Source organism: Manis javanica, chromosome 5 (genome assembly GCF_040802235.1).
Source record: "Manis javanica isolate MJ-LG chromosome 5, MJ_LKY, whole genome shotgun sequence".
NCBI lineage: Eukaryota > Metazoa > Chordata > Mammalia > Pholidota > Manidae > Manis > Manis javanica.
In genome coordinates this window covers 6,981,896-7,002,128 of record NC_133160.1, presented here as the reverse complement: position 1 = coordinate 7,002,128, position 20,233 = coordinate 6,981,896, and the positions used below count along the sequence as shown (strand labels likewise).

At 41.1% G+C, this 20,233-nt stretch overlaps 1 protein-coding gene across 3 annotated transcripts in view; it reads left to right on the top strand.

Annotated features, from left to right (window-relative positions):
* Positions 1–20,233, top strand: part of DOK5 (docking protein 5) — a 301,770-nt gene that overhangs the window by 205,747 nt on the left and 75,790 nt on the right. Inside the window, exon 1 of one of the 3 annotated variants that reach the window (XM_073236416.1) lies at positions 2,676–2,905. The exons of the other annotated variants lie outside the window; for them this stretch is intronic. Within the exon in view, the coding sequence (XP_073092517.1) occupies positions 2,786–2,905 (120 nt within the window). The 5' untranslated portion in view covers positions 2,676–2,785. Of the gene's footprint in view, positions 1–2,675; positions 2,906–20,233 lie in introns of those variants that run through there. 3 annotated transcript variants of the gene reach the window in all.

The window sequence follows — 20,233 nt, the reverse complement described above, 5'->3', positions numbered from 1 at the left end:
TATGACCCTGTTAAAGTGAGAAGAGGAGCTATATTTAAATATGCATGTGAAAAGCCCATTGTCAGCTACAGATACATATTTAATTACTCTAAGAAAAAAAACCCCAAGATTTGAATATGATGTGGGGGTTGATTTTATTCAAATTAGGATTCTGATTCAGTATATAAAGAACTGAGCAGTGTTCTTTAGATGATTGCCTCGTGGGAGACAGGATGTATATATGCATCTGTAGCTTGGCTTTTTTTAAAGGGGCTTGTATAGCAGCTGATGGAACACTTAAGGGAAAGAGGAAAAAAATTTAACCCTTCAGAAACACTCTAACTTTAGGGACATTTGGGTGTCTTCTTTGGATCAGGTAGAGATCTATCTTCCCCTTCTGACATCCTGTGCTAACAGCTTTATTCTTCCAAAAAACTCAGGTCTCTCCTAGTGAGAGAGATGGGAAGCCAGCTCAGAAAAGTTGACCCAGACGTGTACTTTACATGGACCCAAGACCTGGACTATCAGTAAGTGGTGAAAAAATTAGCATAGGTGAGCATTCACTCGCTCACTCGGTTACAGATCGGCGCTTACTGCTGTGGTCAGTGTCCATTCACAGGATGCTTCTGACACCACATGTGTGTGGGGTTTTCATAACAACCAATTCTCCAACTCCAGACACCAACTGGTATCCTACGGTGCAGTTCAATTCTGCGTTAGTGCCGACCCCACAGGGTGAGGACTCACCCACAACACTGCCCCCCACTTCAGATGCCAGACACAAATAGTGCGTCCCTAGTATTACCCACACTTCTGTCCAACCTGGCTACAAACTGGGGGCTTCTCTGACCCTCAGGTTTGATAACTTGCTAAAACAGCTAGCAGAACTCAGGAAAACTCCTCCTATTATTGGACTCAGAAGGGTCCTGAGTTCAGGAGCTTCTTTCCCCTGGAGTTGGGGTACACTGCCCTCCTGCACGTGGATGCATTCACAAACTCGGAAGCTCTTTGGACCCCATTAGTGTTTCTGTGGAGGTGCCATTACTTGGGCGTGATTGACTGAATCATGGTCTTTGGTGATTAACTTGCTCTCCAGCCCCTCTCCCTGGAGGTCAGGGGATGGGGCAGAAATCCCAGCTGTCTAATCACATGCTTGGTCGCTTTGTCAGGCAGCTCCTATCCTGTAGCTGTCTTGGGGCCCACCAGGAGTCACCCCACTAGCCAAAACTCAGGTGCCGTACGGTTGGAAGGGGCTTATTATGAGGCACAGAAGATGCTCCTCACACCTCTACCTCTCAGGAAACAGAGACAAAGCCCCAGTATATATTTCTTCTTATATCACTGCATTGCAATGCTAATGATGGAGATTTTTGCTAGACTGGGAGAGATACAGAAGTTAGATTTAGTTCCTGCCCCCAAAGAATTCACAAAGGAAGAGGGAACCCACTTTGAAACCAGCAATTAAGTCTTTAACATTTTGCATTTATTCATTAACACTGAATTTAAAACAGTTTTTTTTCGCAGAAGCAATTCTGTTACAAACTGTCTCTTGGGCTCAAAAATTCCTCATATCATCGCCTTTCTTCAAAGCCATGCCTTCCCTTTTAAATACAACATGTGTCAAGATGCATGGTTTTTGTTCTATAATAATCATTCAGTGTCTTTTATTAATTTAAGAATTTGAAAATATGTTACTGTGAGGCTGGCTGGGAGAGAGAAGAGGTCATGAAAGGGAAGTCCAGCACTGTAGAGCTGGAAGAGGCATGGACGCAAGCAGGAGGGGGCCAAGGGGCAGCTTGGATGCAGGAAAGATGCAGTTTAGGGCTTTTCTCCCTTTGTAACTTAATTTTTAGAGATCTATCTGTCCACTTGCTAACCTAAATAAGCACATGTTTGCTGATAAATGTCCTCATTAGGATGCAGTGAAAATGAACAGAACTTGCCCTCTGAAACCTCTGAGGCTCCCAGAAACCCCAAACTTTACTTTTCTGATCACATCTTCTCCTCGAATAAACTCCTTTTAGGAACACCTGTTACAGTGACTGACACTGAACTGCACTGTCGTAGGCCATCTGGGCCTGTAATTATGCTGTGCAGTAGCGCTGAAGGCGTCGGTTGTACTTTCTTTGTTATTCACTGGGCAGAACTGAGGCAGAACTGTTTGCAGTAGGTCACAGTAGTAGAAGGAGGGCAGGGTTTCAGAGTCTGGTCTCTGTGACCTTTACAGCAAATTTACAACACATATCATTTCTTGGGGTTTTGCTATTTCCCCTCCGCTATCTCATTTGATCTTTCTTAATAACTAATTTTCATTAAGATAATTAGTGTGCTCTTGAGCTCGTAGCTCAAATTTATCTCTATCAGATTAAAAAATCAAACCTTTAAAAGAGAACGAAAGTGGTTGGGTTTTCTTCCCTTTAGAGCTTTCGATTTGTGACATTCGGTTATGATTTGTATTTAGCCAGAGGACAGCCCTTTGGAGAAGATCATTGGTCGAGGACGTTCCTGCGGGTAATGGTCAGTGGCGGGGGGAGAGCAGCAGAGCTCTTCTCTGCTCACATGTTAGACATTCCAAGTCCCACTTCTCTAAATGCCTGGGTTATTTATAGGGGCCTGAAGATGAGTGTCCTTGCCCTGAAAGGAGGCGTTTCCTCAAGGGTGGGAGACTGGCTGAGGAACTCAGGCAGGAGAAGGTAGAATCCTGCTGTCCTCGTTGGCTGGAGACCTTGACATTAGTCATCCAGTTCCCCCCCGGGGTGCAGAGGAATGAGACAGGGACTGCTGGCATTTCACCCCGTGGACCAAAATGAAGTCTCTTTTGGACTCAAGCATTAAAATTCTCACTTCATTTTCAAGTGTGCCTCCTTTGAACATATTTGTGCAAGGAATAAAAGAAAAACAGTCACAACAATACCCCAAAGAGCAGGTAACACGTATTTTTGTGACTTTTATTTCTTTTATTTATTACTTTTTATTTTTTCAGGGCTTATCATGATGGTGGGATATCTTTGTGCGAGGTGAGAGGGAATTTGGAAAAATCTAGAGGGACCTCTGGTTTCAAGATGTCAAAGCCTGTTGCTTAACCTCTTGGGAGTTTCTTCACTTATGAAGTGGGGACGGTGATCGTAATGCCCTAGTTGGAAGGGTTAAAGAGGCCGCATTTAGGTGGAAGTCCAGAGTTGAGGTGCTCATTAAATACTGACTGTTACTGTGCATTTGAAATTAAACCTGTTAAAAGTTGTGGTGCCTATTTTTACAACTGAAAAACTATTATTATAGTTATTAGACAATAATTAGATATAAGAATTTATGCAAACCTTTTCATCTTTACCGAAATTTCAGAGGGTTTGTTAGAAGTACAGAGGGCTGTACTCAAGTCCTTTTGGTGATTCAGTTTGTTTTGAAGATTTGCCTGCAGACTTGGGGCCAAACACTTAAGAAACAAGTCACTTTTTTATTTCAAGTGTGTGTGCATGAGTTTGTGATTTTTTTTACCTCAATTTCCAGCCACAGATGACACAGTTTTCTTTCTGCTTTGCTGGCTCTCCCTCACTCAGTTTTGTTCTTTAAATTTGGCTGCTTCTCCCAGTTGAAGCCCACTCTTCTCTGATCTTGAGCCGAGAAGACTGCACGAAAGCAAACCAAGACTTTTTAACCATTTCCCACATTCCTCTCTTTGAGGTTCCGTGAGGTCAGATTTCAGAATTGCCAACCTGACAGTTTCTCCTTCTTCTGTTGATAATATTGCATAGTGAGTGGCTGTCTAAAGAACACTTTCAGTCTGGGGGTGTCCTTTCTCTGCATTGTGAAGGGTGAGGCCCCAAAGCTGGGCCACCAACAGTCTGGCGCCAGGATTCATGGAGCTCTAACTGGTGAATATCCAGGAAAGACATGTATTTGTTCTCTTTGATCCAGAGCTGGCTGCCAGGGGTGGAAAGGGAAAGAAAACGTAGGGGCTGACAACTCAGGTGTTAAGAAGTTTAGAAATAATGATCGCCTTCTTAGGAATGAACTGTCTTTGCTGGGGACTCGTGGTTTGATTATAAACCAAGTGAGTATTTGGCAGAAACCAAGTAGTCGTGGTTAAAAAAAAAAACCTTGGAACACAAGAAAAGATGTCCAATTACTGGATGCCTCCTCGAGCCACATAATTAAATTAGACTGTGTTTTTTCAGAAATACCTGGAGCAACTCCATCTTGCAATAATAGATATCTCTTCGAACACATGGCTATGTCTGAAGTCCCAGAGAAATCAGTACAACTGTCTGTTATTAGAAAGTAGCCTTTTTTCCTTTCTTTCTTCCTGAACACTGATGTGAAAGGCAAATGCGGTTTCTTATCCAGAGGTAGAGGTGTTTTAAAATCAATTACTTGTCACAAATGGGTAATGTCCATGAAATAACAAGATTTTGTTTATCAGTTTATTAAGGGACAGTTTGCCTAGTCTTTTATTTTACTGTGAAGTAGTTAAAAAAAATAGTTGTGGTTCCTGTTTAGGTCTGATAAGGATGCTGAAATAAATTGTTGGACTGAATTTCTTTCGTTAATATTTCTCTCTAAAATTGAAAGCTTGAGCCACTTGCCTGAAAACGGATTTGGTCTTCGAATGCTATCTAAGACGTATTTTACTTATAAATTGCAATTCTAACTTGTGTGGCAAACTTTAGGAACTGAGGTTCCGAATTTGTCCTCTGTCTGGGAATGGTGGCTTTAAAATGTATTTTGTTTCATGTTTTTCTCCTACAGTGAATAACTGTTTTGCGGCTTGACGAAGATACATTTCAAGGGTGCCTCCATGAAGTCTCTTTACACTTGCAATTACCTGGTTGTTCCTAGGACACAGCCCTTAGTTCTCTTCCTTTCACAGAGCCGCATGTTGTCAGGGCATCCGCAGCTGAATTCAAATCCAAGAGCCAGACCTCTCACGCTGGCGCTGTTAGATGGTATGTGCCCCAGTGCCCTCTGGGAGGGATGCTAACCCCCAAGAGCTTTTCTGTTAGTTTCCCAAAGTGGAAGCTGGAAAACAAAGTTGCTTCCCTAAGAACAAGATAAAACTCAGTGCCATGGGAAGGTGGAAGTGAGTAGAAATATATATATATATATTTTTTCCAGAAAGAGCGTTAAAAGAAAAACAGTGGCAAAGAGATGCAGGAAAACAATTTGAGGCTTTAAAATACATCAACCACGGTACATCTTCAATGGAAAGCGTTTCCTCCATTAAAAAGGAAAAGTTAGGACTGTGCACATTGAAATGGAAAGTGCCTTTGATTTGTTTTCAAGTGGAAAATTATAGTTGGTGTCATCCTCTTTATTAAAAAAAGTACACACATGTTTACATCTAAATACAAAGATAGAGTGGCGTCATTATTTGATTGCGGTTTGGCTCCATATACCTGAAAACTCAGAATCATAGCAGCTCACTAAGGCTGAAGTTTAGTTTCCTTTCATGAGAAAGAAGTCAAAGTTGGTATGGCAGTTCCATGGTCGTCAGGAAGCCACGTTTCTCCTTTGGGTCTGCTCCACCATGCTAGCATGTGGCTTCCCACCTAATGGCTGCCCCCTGGTTCAAGAGGGCTGCCAGAGCTCCAGGCATCACGTCTCCAACAGGCCAGAAAAATGAGGAAAGGTCGAAGTACAAAATTATTTTATCCCCTCCCATAAGAAGCCTTCTTGGAAAACCCACACAAAACTTCTTCTATCTCCTTGCCCAGTATTCAGTCACCTGATTTCACCTAGAAACTTAGGAAATAGAGCCTGTCCGGTGACACAGAGCCTGGATTTTGTTACCATCAAATAAAAAGAGAATGATGATTGGGAGGCAGCTTTCTGGAACTGTTCCCAGTGGCAGCCTCCAGCACCGGCAATGGAGAGGAGGGGCAGGAAGTCTTCCATTTTCTATTTTATACACTTCCCTATTGTTGATTGTTTTAAATGAGCATTATTTTACTTACATAGTAAAAACAATTAAGACATGCATATTTTAAAGAAGAAATAGAAATAGCAGGAGAGAGGTGAGAATCCGCCAGCCCTGGGTTGACAGCATAATAGAAATGATAGCTCTCTGTCTTACTGAAGCATCTTTGCATCTTTGAACAGATCTTCCCTCATAATTCTGGACCCCTAAACAGGGTTCAACCAAAGGGTGCATACACAGTTTGAATTTCATGGTTTCTTATTCACAGTAAAACTGTTTGCAGAGATAGCATTCTAATGACAAGTCCGAATTTTTAGCTACCATTTAGCCTCCTGAGAGCTACACGAAGAAGGCCTTTGGGCGTTCAAGTCTGGAGACATAGTTAAAACAAGACTAAAAGAGATTGAATGCTTTAGTGAGTAGCATAGTCTAGTAGACAAGAATAGGGTTCTTGTATCAGAATGACTCTTTAATTCAACTTAAAAATTTTAAATCTCAATTTCTCAGCTCTAAAATGGTAATATAATATTTCTTCTCTATCATAAAACTGTTGTAAGAGTTTAGGAACATGGTGCCAGTCAGGGGACTGACTGGCCATCAGTAAATGCCCAAGGTGATCTTTTTCTTGCTGGCACTCTATGTGCCAGGCATTCTACGTTTTATTTTTTTTTAATTTTGCCTCCCTCCAAGTCTATAAGGGTAGTACTTATTTTTTTTATAGCAGCTTTAGTAAGATATAATTCACATACTATAATCTTCAACCTTTTAAAAGTGTACAATTCAGTCATTTTTAGCATATTCACAGGGCTGTGTAACCATCACCACAATCCAAGTTTAGAACATTTTCATCATTTCATAAAGAAATCTCCTGCCCATTAGCAGTCAGTCCCAATTTCCCCCTCCCCTTAATCCCTCACAACCACTAAATATACTTTCTGTTTCTATGGATTTTCCCATTTGGATGTTTCATAGAAGTGGAGCCATGCACTGTGTGACCTTTTGTGCCTGGCTTCTTTTACTTAGTGTCATGTTTCCAAGGTTCATCCATATTGCAACATGTATTGAGACTTCATTCCTTTTTATGGCTGAATAATATTCCATTTTACGGATGTACCACCTTTGGTTATCTGTTCCTCAGTTGGTGGACATTCAGGGTGTTTCTACCTTTGGATCATTGTAAATGATGTTGTGACGAACATTGGTGTACAAGTTTTTGTGTGGATGTGTGCTTTCATTTCTCCTGGGTATTCATTTCACTTTCTCACTTAACATTCTTTCATGGACACTGGTTCACTTTGATAGATGCAGAATGAACTCAGTCTCCTTAATAATGCACAGTCTTTCATGGAGTTCTCATTCTGTTTCCCCAGTTTCCTAATAATGGACATTCTAGTCGTTTCCAGTCTTTTGCTATTATACCTATTTTGCTTGTACACCCATTATTTCACACATATAAGAGTATAGGGGTAAGCTGAATTCCTGGAATTGCTGGTTCAAAGGATATGCACATCTTGGAGAAACATCTTGCCAAATTGCCCTAAAGGAAGATGACTGAACTGCAACCCCTTCTGTTATGAAGACCCTGAGGATGCATTTCTCTCTGGACTTAGTTTAAAGGATAGTTGTGACTTGCCCCAGTAATTGGTTTGGTTTTATCTTATGGGGAATGTGACTCATGACTTACCAAGTTAGTACTGTGTTACTTGCTTAGAGCCAAATTTGTGGTCTACCATTATGAAGGCTATGAAATTGTATTACGGATTTCTATGTCAGGGTCTCCATGCTTGCTCATGGTATGGGAAAATATTACGTTGGGTCTTAAAATTTGCATGCAGGGAGTCTGAGTCAACTTCGGTTCTCATTGTAGATCTACAAAGCTCCAAGAAGACTGTAACTGCAGTAAACCCTGGCTTATAAAGCAGGGAAGCTTTTAAGTTTTGGGTGAGTTTGAGTAAAATCTACAAAAGATAGGACACCTGGGGATAAGTTGATACTATAGGAGAAAGAAATTGCCAGCTTCGCTTCATTTCATAATGAACCAGAGAGAGAATGCCATTCCAGGCACTTGGGATATTCAACACGCTCCCTATCCAGCTGCTTCTTGGCCGAGAATGTAACGAAGAAGAAAGAGGAGCCCCTGTCCCCATGTATCACTACTGGGGACGAGGTTCCAAGTGGTGTCTAGTGGAAAAACTCCCATTTTCTTTGTGTTCTTGGTGAAAGCAAAGGCATTTCCAGTAAAAATACGTAGAGACAAATATCCAAGAAAGCAAAAAGAAGGAATTTATATGAATGCTACTGGCTCTCCTGGAAATCTTCTTTGTGAAGCATACATTTATTCCTTTAGTCCATGGGGAACTATTTTGCCGCGTGCATACCATGATCCAATAATTTAATTAGAACAGTGCCTAAACAGGTACTGCCCCTCACACAACTTATGGTCTAGACAGAAATAATTAAATAAACAATGACTATTAAGTATAGTTTGTGTAAGATGGTGGAAGGTCAAGGTGCTCTTGGTGGTTGTAAGAGGACTCTGACAGTCCATTTATTTAGCAATTAGTTACTGAGTCCCTGTAATAGAGCAAACATTTCTCTAGAAGTAAGAATGAAGCAATGAAGAACAGAGACAAATACCCTCCATTTGTGGAGGCTGCATTCCAATAAGAGTGTCTATCATTTATCAAAGGCTTATTATGTGCCAGGCATTGTTTAAAACTGCTTTAAATGGAATAACTCACTGGGTCCTTTTGAAAGCCCAAAGAGGTAGGCACTGTTACACAGAGAGGTTGCTGTGTTGCCCAAGGCCCTGCTGCTGATTGTAACAGGCAGGTTGGCTCTTCTGGACGTACCCCTGACTCCTGCTAGATGTGAGTCTTTGTGTGGCCTGCACGTATGTTGGCTGAGGGGTGACCGGAAGAAGGCATTGAAGGTTTCCCAGAGGAAGTAACCAGATTGAGGAAGATAAGGAGCCAGGTTAGGGGTGTGAAAGGGGAAGATTGTTCCACACAGAGGCATTAAAACAGGTCCAAGAAAGAAGGTGGGGGTGGTTTCAGCCTAGGAGCCTGGTGGTGTGGAAGGCTGTAGGTGGCTGTGTGTCTAGCTTGACAGGAAATGTGTAAGGCACGTGCAGGCTTGAGAGTCTGTGTGTGGGGGTCATTGTTTACAGCTTTTGCTGGGTTTCTTTCCTCCTGATTAATCCTTACCATGCCACTTTTACTCATTTCCCATATCTTGGTTGGCAATGACTTTGCTAGGCAGGCTCAGATTTGGGCAAGATGTCAGGAGGCTCAGGGACCCGCCATCTGAGTGGCATTTCCTCAGGCTTTGTCCAGATCTTTTGGCCCAGAACTAATTGCTGCCACCTGACTTAGAAAATTCTTTGAAGCTTTGAATGTCTTATCCTGGGGCCCTCAGGCATGTCTGGGCTTTCTGGGATCTGTGTCGACCTGACCCTAAAGTATTCCATCACATTAACAGACACGTGCAGTCACTGTGATGTTTGGTTTCCGACATGACACGTGCTTTGTTTTAGAACATTTTGGGTGTATGTTGTCTCTTCAGACAGACCTGACTTTGATCAATTAATCCCTGTAAGTCTGAGATAAAGGCTATACTTTTGAGAAGACTTTTGTTATCTAATGCCTTCTTTTTCTCAACTTCGACGCTACTGACATTTTTGGCCAGATGAGTCTTTGTAAGACGGGGCCTATCCTATGCATTTTATGATGTTTGGCAGCATTTCTGGCTTCTACCACCTAAATGCTGATAGCATCTCTCCAGTTTTAAGAAATAAATATGTCGCCAGACATGGTCACATCCCTCCTGGGGGAAAATTTGTCCCAGTTGAGAACCATTGACCTAATCATACGGGAGTATTGCTTATTCACCATCCTCTGTCAGGCAGATACATACTGTTTTTATAATTGAGATGAAAATGTAACAAAAGGTCATTTCAAGCATTTTAATAGCCTGAGATTTAGACATGGTTTTCTAACCTGTTATAATTAAGGTAATATGAATAGTAATAATAAAAAAGTAAGACATGCAATTAGGAAAAGAACATATAAAGAATAAAACAGTAACCAACCCTTATCAAGCATTTACTAAATGTTGAATGCTTTACACATAAACCTGTGTGATAAGCATTGTTATTGCCATTTAACAGATGGAAACACTGAAGCTTCAAAGGTTAAGTTTCTTGCTCAAAGTCAGACTGATGGTGTGTCTATTAATCTCAATTTTATCCCAGGCTTCCCATTTTCAGAGTTCAGGTTGTATCTCTCAATATGAAATTGGAGATACAGCAAACAACATTTTTATTTTTTGATCATTGTTTATTATCTGACTCATTGCACAAGGTAAATTATTTTTTCTAAAGACATGTCCAAGTTAAAGATGAAAATTATATTTTCAGTTGATTTTATGACTTTAGTCAAAATATGTCACTAAGTGCCATTTCAAGCAGTACCATCTATGGAGAGCAGCTGTATGGTAAGCTTTTCTTGGCTAATTGTCTCATTTTTGACTGTTCTGCTATTAACTTAGTGTCCCTTTATGGTCAAGAGTGACTTCAGTCCCTGAAGGATGAGTTCAGATAGAGGTGGCCAGTATGGTTGGGCTGCCAATTATAAAACTAGGTAATTCTGAAATTTTGTTTTTGTTAAAACATTGGGGATTTGAGCTCAGAGTGTAGATCTTGGTCTGGGAGGCAGACAGAACTGATTGCACATGTTGACTTTAAAATATATTAGGTAATATATTTGCATGACATATAATATATTAGCATGACTTCGGTCACACTGCTTACATGTTTGAGCCATAGTTTTTTTCATGTACACAAAGGGGACATTGAGAGGTCCCAGCTCATACAGCTTGCATGACACTTCAGTGAGAAAGGCTTGGGAGACACTTGGCCGAAAGTGCCTGCTGTGCAACCAGCATTCAGTGAAAATGTTGGTAAGGATGAGGGTGACAATGGTGTGTTATAAATAGTTCATATGTCCACAGTGTCTAGCACCCTTCTTCCTTAAACAAAACAAAACCCAAACCAAAAAGATAAAAAAATGAAACAAGACCAACCTTGTAGATGCTGTATATTTTGTATCTCTTCACAAGAGTAATTGTTGGAAATATGTTTCTTTGTTGTAAATTGCCCCTGAAAATCTGTAACTGTTTTACTGGTGGCCAGTCGGGTTTCCTTCTCTTGAATTCTTGGCTTAGAATTTTTTACAGCACAACTGTGTTCTACTTCACCCTTCTGCCTTTTTCTGGCAACATCTATTCTGTGTGTGTGTGTGTGTGTGTGTGTGTGTGTGTGTGTGTGTGTGTTTTAAGAGTGCTTTCTCAGTCATGAAATCCACTTTTCTTCCTTTCTTTGAGAGTGACAGTCTGATTTCCTGTGCTGAGTCCTCTCACAGAATGACTTTCACTTGATGTTGCCCCAATAATGTAGAATGTTGCCCCAATAATGGAGGAGTGAGGTTTGCCGAAATGTTTCCTTCTGAAGTCATGACAGTGACATAACTTCAAAATAGGCATTTTTAATGCAAACTACATAAGGTGGGATTTTTTTTCCTTTTTTTTTTTTTGCCATGGTAGATAGATGTCTTTCCAATTTGGTTAGAGCCTGTTTCTAATTATAGAACTGAATTTGCGTTAGTCATTCTGTATCTAAGAAATACACTCATCTTGAGGTTCTGTGGTTTTAGAACAAACCCCATTGATGTTTGAAAACACTGATGTGGCAAATAGAACCTTTCTCTATAGTATAGAAAAGAGCGTTTTGTGGAATGCACTTTTAAAGGGAAAAAAGTGGTTGTATAGGGTTTCTTTTAAAGGAATGACTCTCAGTATACTTTGCATGTTTGTAAACTACATATCTTGAGCTTTTTTCTTTTCTTTTTTTAATACCCTCCTGCAGAAAGATGTTAAGGCCTGTTTGGAAATGTCACTGCCGTTCTGAGGCACTTTGATATCCAAGGACATCATTTATGTTATTTTGGAAATCTCAGGAGTTTGCAGTATGGCCTTTTCCCATTCATTTATTTGCTCATATATTTATTCACTCAGTTATTCAAACATTTTTTTGAATAAGAACATAATATTCTCCAAGGCCCCGAGGATTCAAGATGATTAAGGTAAAATATATGTTTATTTATGTTCTAGGGAGGAAAACAAAACATAAATATGCAGACTCACCAATGAGCAGGATGATTTCGGTTTCTGATCTGAAGTTAGAGCAGGGGGTTTGGGGCATCCTTTGGATATACGAGGTGGGAAGGCGTGTCTGAGGAGGTGATGTCATGGCGCGCCAGCACACCCATGCCTCAGTTACTTCCATGACCTTTACTCTGGAACTTTATTGTCCCTATTGGCCCTGACTCTGGGCTGGACCGTGTGACATGAAACACTAGCAAGCTTGACACAAGAAGAGGCTTATAAAAGCATTTTATACAGAGGCTATGAGAAACATTTACCTTTTGCCCTGGGATGAATGAGTAGACCTACTTTTCACTATTCCTTCTGTTAAGCACAAGTAAAAGTCCTGGACATTATATGTAAGCCACACCTAAGAAGACTGAGAAAGGCAGGGAGAAGTTAGACAGGCCCGGGGCCTTTGGACTGGAGGACACACGGTGGTGATTTCCCTGGGTTTTCTTTCTGCCGCAGACTTGGAGCTGAAGAAGCCAGTTACCCAGAAACGCCAGTGGGTACAGACAAAGACACCCCAGAGAAACCCTTTTCTCTGGCCAGAGGACCAGGACCTAGGGAGGCGGGGGAGGGGACTGCAGACATTTCCTTTTCCCTCTTACCTATTGTGCCTGGACACCGTGAACTAAACTGCTCAAAGGTTTACAGGAGAAAAGGCAGAAATTTCACTGATATATTTACACATATGGGGACTTCACAGAAAACTGAAAATCCAAAGACTTGGTTAGGCTCGGGGTCTACACACCTTTTTAACAAAGGACAATGAATTGTGTAGAGCTGACTACACAAAAGGAGAAGGGGGTTTGAGCTACGAGGGACAGTAAATGGTGGCAAGGTGACTAAGAAATGTGTAGTAGATAAGGACTGTTAGTAAGGTTTGTTACGTAGAATCTTGGTGCCATCTCTGGGCTTCCCGGTATGAGATGGAAACACCTTCAAAATATTTAAGTTTATGTCATCTTTAAAGGGAAATGTATGCTTCTAGGCAGAAAGGGGAAGGGCAGAGAGCTCTTCCTGCATCTGCTGCTTCTCGGTAGCCTTCAGTTAAAAGTAATCCGTAGTAGCATATGTTGGGGTGGTATGTGCTGATTCCCTGCAGCTGTTGTAGGGTGCTCCACCCCACCAACGCCAAGGTGCTGTCTGTGCAGGCCAAGGAGTAAGCCAGGTCTGGCATCCCCACCAGTCAGTGAGGATTTGTCTCCACCAGGTTGTCAGTGGAGATCTTCTGGGGAGCCTCGACTTCCGCAGTGAGATGCTCGCCTCTTCCCTCACTGGGGTAGTGTCAGGGGAAGCCTGAGATAGAGCCAGGATTTCCACTGTCACCCAGTCTCAACAAGACCACCGCCACTGCAGTGGAGGGCACATGAGGACACGGAACCACCCCAACATGAGCAGTGATGTGGGCCCCCTGGGGTATCAGTGATTCTGAGGGGGGATCCCTGGCCCACTTCCCCTGTCAGAGGGGGTTAGAGGAAGCTGCTAAACAGAACGTTTAATTAAGATACAGAAACTTACAGCGTAACACCCAAACTTGTCCAGATTTCATTAAAAGATTTACTGGGAATCAGGAAGATCTCTGATGATGGTTATCAACACTGGGAGGTCAGGCCTGATAGAATTAGAGAATTAGATGACAAAGACATTAAAGGGGCCATAATAAAAATTCTCAGATGAGAAATTATGAACATGCTTGAAACATACTCCTCTCAAGTTTTCTAAATTATATTTTAGGGTCGAAGCAAAAAATGTAACTCTGGTTGGCTTGCTGTCTTGGGTGTCTACTTGCTCCAGGGGAAGAAGCCGCAGCTCACCTGCCGGAGACTCTGAGACCACCCGGTACAGAGCTGAGTTACCCCAGGCAAACTCGAGAAGACCCATGAGTTGATTGCTCCCATGTGAATGGATGCAGCCGTGACTAACAAAGCCAGGTCATATCAGTTGTCACATTCATGAGAAGTGATCCATGGATATCATGTAGCAGAGCTGCTAAGCTCTGGGGTTATTTGTTATACAACATTAGCTACTGATAGAGAAACTTCACCAAAGACCTGAAAGATGAAAGGACACAGCCATGTGAACAGCAAGGGGAAGGGAGTTCCTGCAAATGTTCTCATCCCTTGTCAGAAAAGAATACAACATTTTGGAGGCTAGTGTGTCCCGCGTGAAGTAGGAAGTAGTGGGAGACGGGGTCTGACACGTAGGCAGGGGTCAGGTTATAGAGGGCCCGGCTGTGAAAGTGGAACTTAGTCTCGGTGATTTGGGTTTGGTGAGCACTCAGAGGCTGTTGTGGAAAGTCCTTTGGAAGCCAGAGTGAGGTCATTTGCTTCTTAACTCCAAATGCTTTTTGGGTGCGTACTACCAAATGACAGTGTTTTGCAAATGTGGTCTATAGTCATTACCGCCATGTGCTAGGCATTGTGCTGGGGGTCGGGACACTTAATTATCTGTCTCACACTCAAAAGTAAGCTTTGCGGACTTTGCTTTGTACACTGCCATTTTTTTCAGTGCTTGGAACAGGGGCGAGCACAGAGTAGATGCTCAGGAAATATTTGCAAAATTAAGGAATAAATGAAGGAACTGAAATGTGTGTTGTCCCTGTTTGCATGCACATCACTACCTAGTTGAATGGGATGGGCTGCGAATTGCTGTGGGGAGCTTCTCAAGCAATACAAGCACTTTAAAAAATGGACTAATTCACTCAGTTCCAACAATGGCCCTCTAGGGAAGACAGTATTATTAATTCATTTTAGAAGTAGCGTGCAATCTTATATACACAGGCTCATATATACAGTATATACATAACTGCCTATTTGTTATATGTAGTCATATAGTGTTTATATAAGGTTGAAGCTTAAGGGCCAAGACAAACTCATGGTACCTATCCATCTTCAAGTTCCACAACCTCCCTACAAATCCTGGTCCTTTTCCAGGCTTATTTAGTAAATGGACACTCCGTATTTCCCTTGGTCTGAGCTAAACATCTTGGAATCATCCTTGACTCCTCATTCTTCTCCTCCCTCCAATCCCATCGGTGCATCTGGTTGGTCCTACTTTGAACGTGCATCCAGATTCTGACCACCCCTCTCCTTCTCTGAGAGGGCTTCCCTGGTTACCTTATTTAAAATCAACATGCCCACTGCTAGCACTTTCCTGTCCACTTCCCTCCGTTTACTTTCCTTTATGATACTTGCTTGACACCATATGATATTATATACTATCTACTGTAAGTCACACACACATACATGCACGGAGAGCTTAGCACCTTAGTGACTGTTAACCCAATGAAGGCAGTGGATTTTCTTCATTTTGTTTATAGCTGTAGCTCTAGCACATAAAATATTAGGTGCCTGGCACATAACTATTTGTTGAATGAATTAACGATTTACATCAGCTCCCCAATTTTCGTTTGAATAGAATGCTCACCTAGTAGTTTAAGATGCTCTACCATTTCGTTAGTTTTTTATTTTAATATAAAGCTAGTTCAAAATAGAGGTTAAAAAATAAATCCAGCTGCTTATAGCTTTAGCCAGGGCTGTTGCTCATTCATCCTCCTCCTCCGTTTATAAATCTGGAGAATAGAAGGGAATTGGAGAGAAGGCAAAGGATACATAACTTTCTCTTTTAGCATTGGCCGTTTCTATACTGTGCAGCTTCGATTCTCATTGATTCCAGGGGAATTTATCAAAATGACATATTGCTTGTTTGATCATTACTAAGATATGTTTATTTGTATTTATAAATGAAGAATATGTAAATGAAGAGAGCAGCAAAATAAGGCTAAAGATGGTAGAGAGGGGGGCCAGTTCTTGCAGGTTCTGGAATGTCTTGTTAAAACTTTGGCTTCTGCTCTAAAGGTAAAAGTCAGCCACAGAAAAGTGTTAAGCAGTCCGTTGATGGGATCAGATTAGTATTTTAAAGATCACCCAGTTATGCTACAGAAAATTAATTGAAGTGTGCCAAAAATGAAGGCAGGGAAACTGTCTGAAACTCAGAGGGTGGTGGCTTAGATTAGGGTGGCAGTCCCCAGCAGAGAAATAGAAATGTTCCCAGTTTAGCTAGAAGGTAAAGGACTCGTGACTGCTGGATTGTGTTAAAAGATGATTTTCAAAAACAGGTAAAACCATGACTATTGTATAGATAGAGAATGAACACATTAAAGATTTTACTGGACTCGTTAATTAAACAAGAGAACAAAGCAGAATATTATAATTAGTTTAGAGAAGTCCAAAAACCGTCACATTTATAATGTGGCGTAGTGAGATGAGTATCTGAAAGGAAGCAAAACTAGTTGATGCACAGTCAGGGAGGGAGGTCGGCTGACCCTCTGCTGAACTGGACTGGACAGAATTTGCATCTTTATGGACTAGAATTATTTTGCATTTCTATGAATTATGTACAATTTAGAGTTATTAGAGTAGCTCCCACAGAATCAGAAGGAGGTAACTCTGAAGTGTGTGCCCTAGAGAATGACTAGCTTTCCATTAGCACACACGTTTCCCTATAATTTTGTGTGTGTGTGTGTGTGTGTGTGTGTGTGTGTGTGTGTGTGTGTGTGAGAATGAGGACTGGTGAGGCAGGATCAAATATAGCTCGCTATCTTCTTATATGGACCCTACATAGAGTAGAAACAGATAAAAAGCAAGGATACCTTTTATATTTAATAATTTACTAATAGCATTTTCTATGGTATAAATATTATCTTACAACATCATTTTTAAAAAATTTTTTTATTTTATTTTATTTAGTTACCATTAATCTACAATTACATGAAGAACATTATGTTTACTAGGCTTTCCCCTACCCCAAGTCCCCCCCACAAACCCCATTACAGTCACTGTCCATCAGCATAGTAAGATGTTGTAGAATCACTACTTGTCTTCTCTGTGTTGCAAAGCCCTCCCCTTTCCCCCACCCCCCACATTATGCATGCTAATCATAACACCCCCTTTCTTCTTCCCTACCCTTATCCCTCCCTACCCTCCCATTCTCCCCAGTCTCTTTCCCTTTGGTAACTGTTAGTCCATTCTTGGGTTCTGTGATTCTGCTGCTGTTTTGTTCCTTCAGTTTTTCTTTTGTTCTTATACTCCACATATGAGTGAAATCATTTGGTATTTGTCTTTCTCCACCTGGCTTATTTCACTGATCATAATACCCTCCAGCTCCATCCATGTCGTTGCAAATGTTAGGATTTGTTTTCTTCTTATGGCTGAATAATATTCCATTGTGTATATGTACCACATCTTCTTTATCCATTCATCTACTGATGGACATTTAGGTTGCTTCCAATTTTTGGCTATTGTAAATAGCGCTGCGATAAACATAGGGGTGCATCTGTCTTTCTCAAACTTGATTGCTGCGTTTTTAGGGTAAATTCCTAGGAGTGGAATTCCTGGGTCAAATGGTAGGTCTGTTTTGAGCATTTTGAGGAATCTCCATACTGCTTTCCACAATGGCTGAACTAATTTACATTCCCACCAGCAGTGTAGGAGGGTTCCCCTTTCTCCACAACCTCACCAACATTTGTTGTTGTTTGTCTTTTGGATGGTAGCCATCCTTACTGGTGTGAGGTGATATCTCATTGTGGTTTTAATTTGCATTTCTCTGATAACTAGTGATGTGGAGCATCTTTTCATGTGTCTGTTGGCCATCTGAATTTCTTCTTGGAGAACTGTCTGTTCAGCTCCTCTGCCCATTTTTTAATTGGATTATTTGCTTTTTGTTTGTTGAGGTGCGTGAGCTCTTTATATATTTTGGATGTCAAGCCTTTATCGGATCTGTCATTTACAAATATATTCTCCCATACTGTAGGGTTCCTTTTTGTTCTATTGATGGTGTCTTTTGCTGTACAGAAGCTTTTCAGCTTAATATAGTCCCACTTGTTCATTTTTGCTGTTGTTTTCCTTGCCCAGGGAGATATGTTCAGGAAGAGGTCACTCATGTTTATGTCTAAAAGGCTTTTGCCTATGTTTTTTCTAAGAGTTTTATGGTTTGATGACTTACATTCAGGTCTTTGATCCATTTTGAATTTACTTTTGTGTATGGGGTTAGACAATGGTCCAGTTTCATTCTCCTACATGTAGCTGTCCAGTTTTGCCAGCACCATCTGTTGAAGAGACTGTCATTTCGCCATTGTATGTCCATGGCTCCTTTATCAAATATTAATTGACCATATGTGTTTGGGTTAATGTCTGGAGTCTCTAATCTGTTCCACTGGTCTGTGGCTCTGTTCTTGTGCCAGTACCAATTTGTCTTGATTACTATGGCTTTGTAGTAGAGCTTGAAGTTGGGGAGTGAGATCCCCGCCACTTTATTCTTCTTTCTCAGGATTGCTTTGGCTATTTGGGGTCTTTGGTGTTTCCATATGAATTTTTGAACTATTTGTTCCAGTTTGTTGAAGAATGTTGCTGGTAATTTGATAGGGATTGCATCAAATCTGTATATTGCTTTGGGCAGGATGGCCATTTTGACAATATTAATTCTTCCTAGCCAAGAGCATGGGATGAGTTTCCACAACATCATTTTTAATGATAACAATTTCCAGTGTACAGATATGCTGTAATTAATTGAACCAGTCCTCTGGAACATTTAGAGTATTCCAAGTTTTTAATGCCAGAAAACGATTCCCATATGTTTGCATACTTCCTTAATTATTTCCTCCAGGGGGAAGTTCCTAGAATATTTCCAGGTCAAAGGATAGGCATAATTCTCCCCATAGAAAGGTCGTGCTAATTTGCTTCACCATCAGCAGAGGATTGGCATAGCTAATTTATTGCTTGTGGATGCTTTTAAATATTTTTAATCTTCTTTATACAAATTTTATTTTAGGATTAATTATCCCATTTTTGCTGGTATTTTTCTTTCCGGTGAATTTAAAATGTACCTTGCTACCCACTGTGCAACCTTCTCCAAATTAGCATTTCTTTCCTTACAAGCGAAAGGCTTACAAAAGCAATTGGCATGGACTTATGTTGTTTATTCATTAAAAAGATTTTTTTCCCTTCCTGAAATCCTTAATCCTGAACCAGCTCATTATTTTGGTAAGAGGAGTTGGTAGCGGCCTATAAGTTCTGATTCAAAGAAGCTAAGGGACACCTTCTTTTATACTCTTCATCTGCTACCTTCTGTGATCTTATAAGGACAAAACCATTTGGCATCAGAGATCATCCAGGTCAAAATTCTTCTATGGTAGGTGGAGAAATTTGCAGACAGATTGGAGAGGGAATTACCTGCTGGGCTCCTTTCCATCTCCTGTTTCTCCTTGGTTAAAGTCTCTTCCCCTCTGCTTCCAGACTGGACCATCCAGTGCCATTTTCTCTGCCTCCTGGGGCATCCTTGTATGTGGCATTGCATCAGCCTCCAAGTAACAGAGGAGCCAGAGAAGTGACTGGTCAGCCCCCGTTAGCTGGCTGCACATGCCAACAGGGAGCCAGTTAGCCAGGACATTAGTTTACTGTAACTAATTAAGAGCAAGAGGCTGAAGGGTAAGAGGCAAGCAAGACCAAGAATAACTGAGAAGTTCCATGAGATACTTCCAGCATAGTTAGACTTACATAGCACATTTGGGTTTCTGGACTTCAGTCAAGGATACTGAATATTTTGTCACTTAAAGGAAAAGTGACAATGGAATTCTTTTAAAAGCAAACACTTCTTGCAAACTGCTAGTATTCCTTGGAATCTTGGACTAGGGTCTAAAGACTCCTGTTGCAGAAATACTCCATTAAAAACTCTCACTACAGGTGAACACTTGGTACCAGAGAACTTCAAGTCACAAGGCAGATGTCACCCCGAACTAGCTAGGCATATAAAGTCATGGTCCAGATGAAAGAGCATATGGTTACAACTGAATGTCTCTTTTTAGATTATGGTAGGCATGAAAATAAACCTCTTACAGATGGCTCGACCCTCAGCATAAGTTTGTGCACTGCTAGGAGTCCAATTTTTCTGGGAAAATCTTGGAGTAATGGTTAAGAGCTTCTTGGGCATCACGCAAAATGAGCTTAGAATCCTGGCTTGTCTCTACTAGCGTCCTGCCCTGGAATAATACTTAATGCATAATGTCACTGAGGCTTTATTTCCTTCTTGTAAAATGGGGGTAGTAATAGCAGCAGCTTCCAAGGGCTGTGGGAA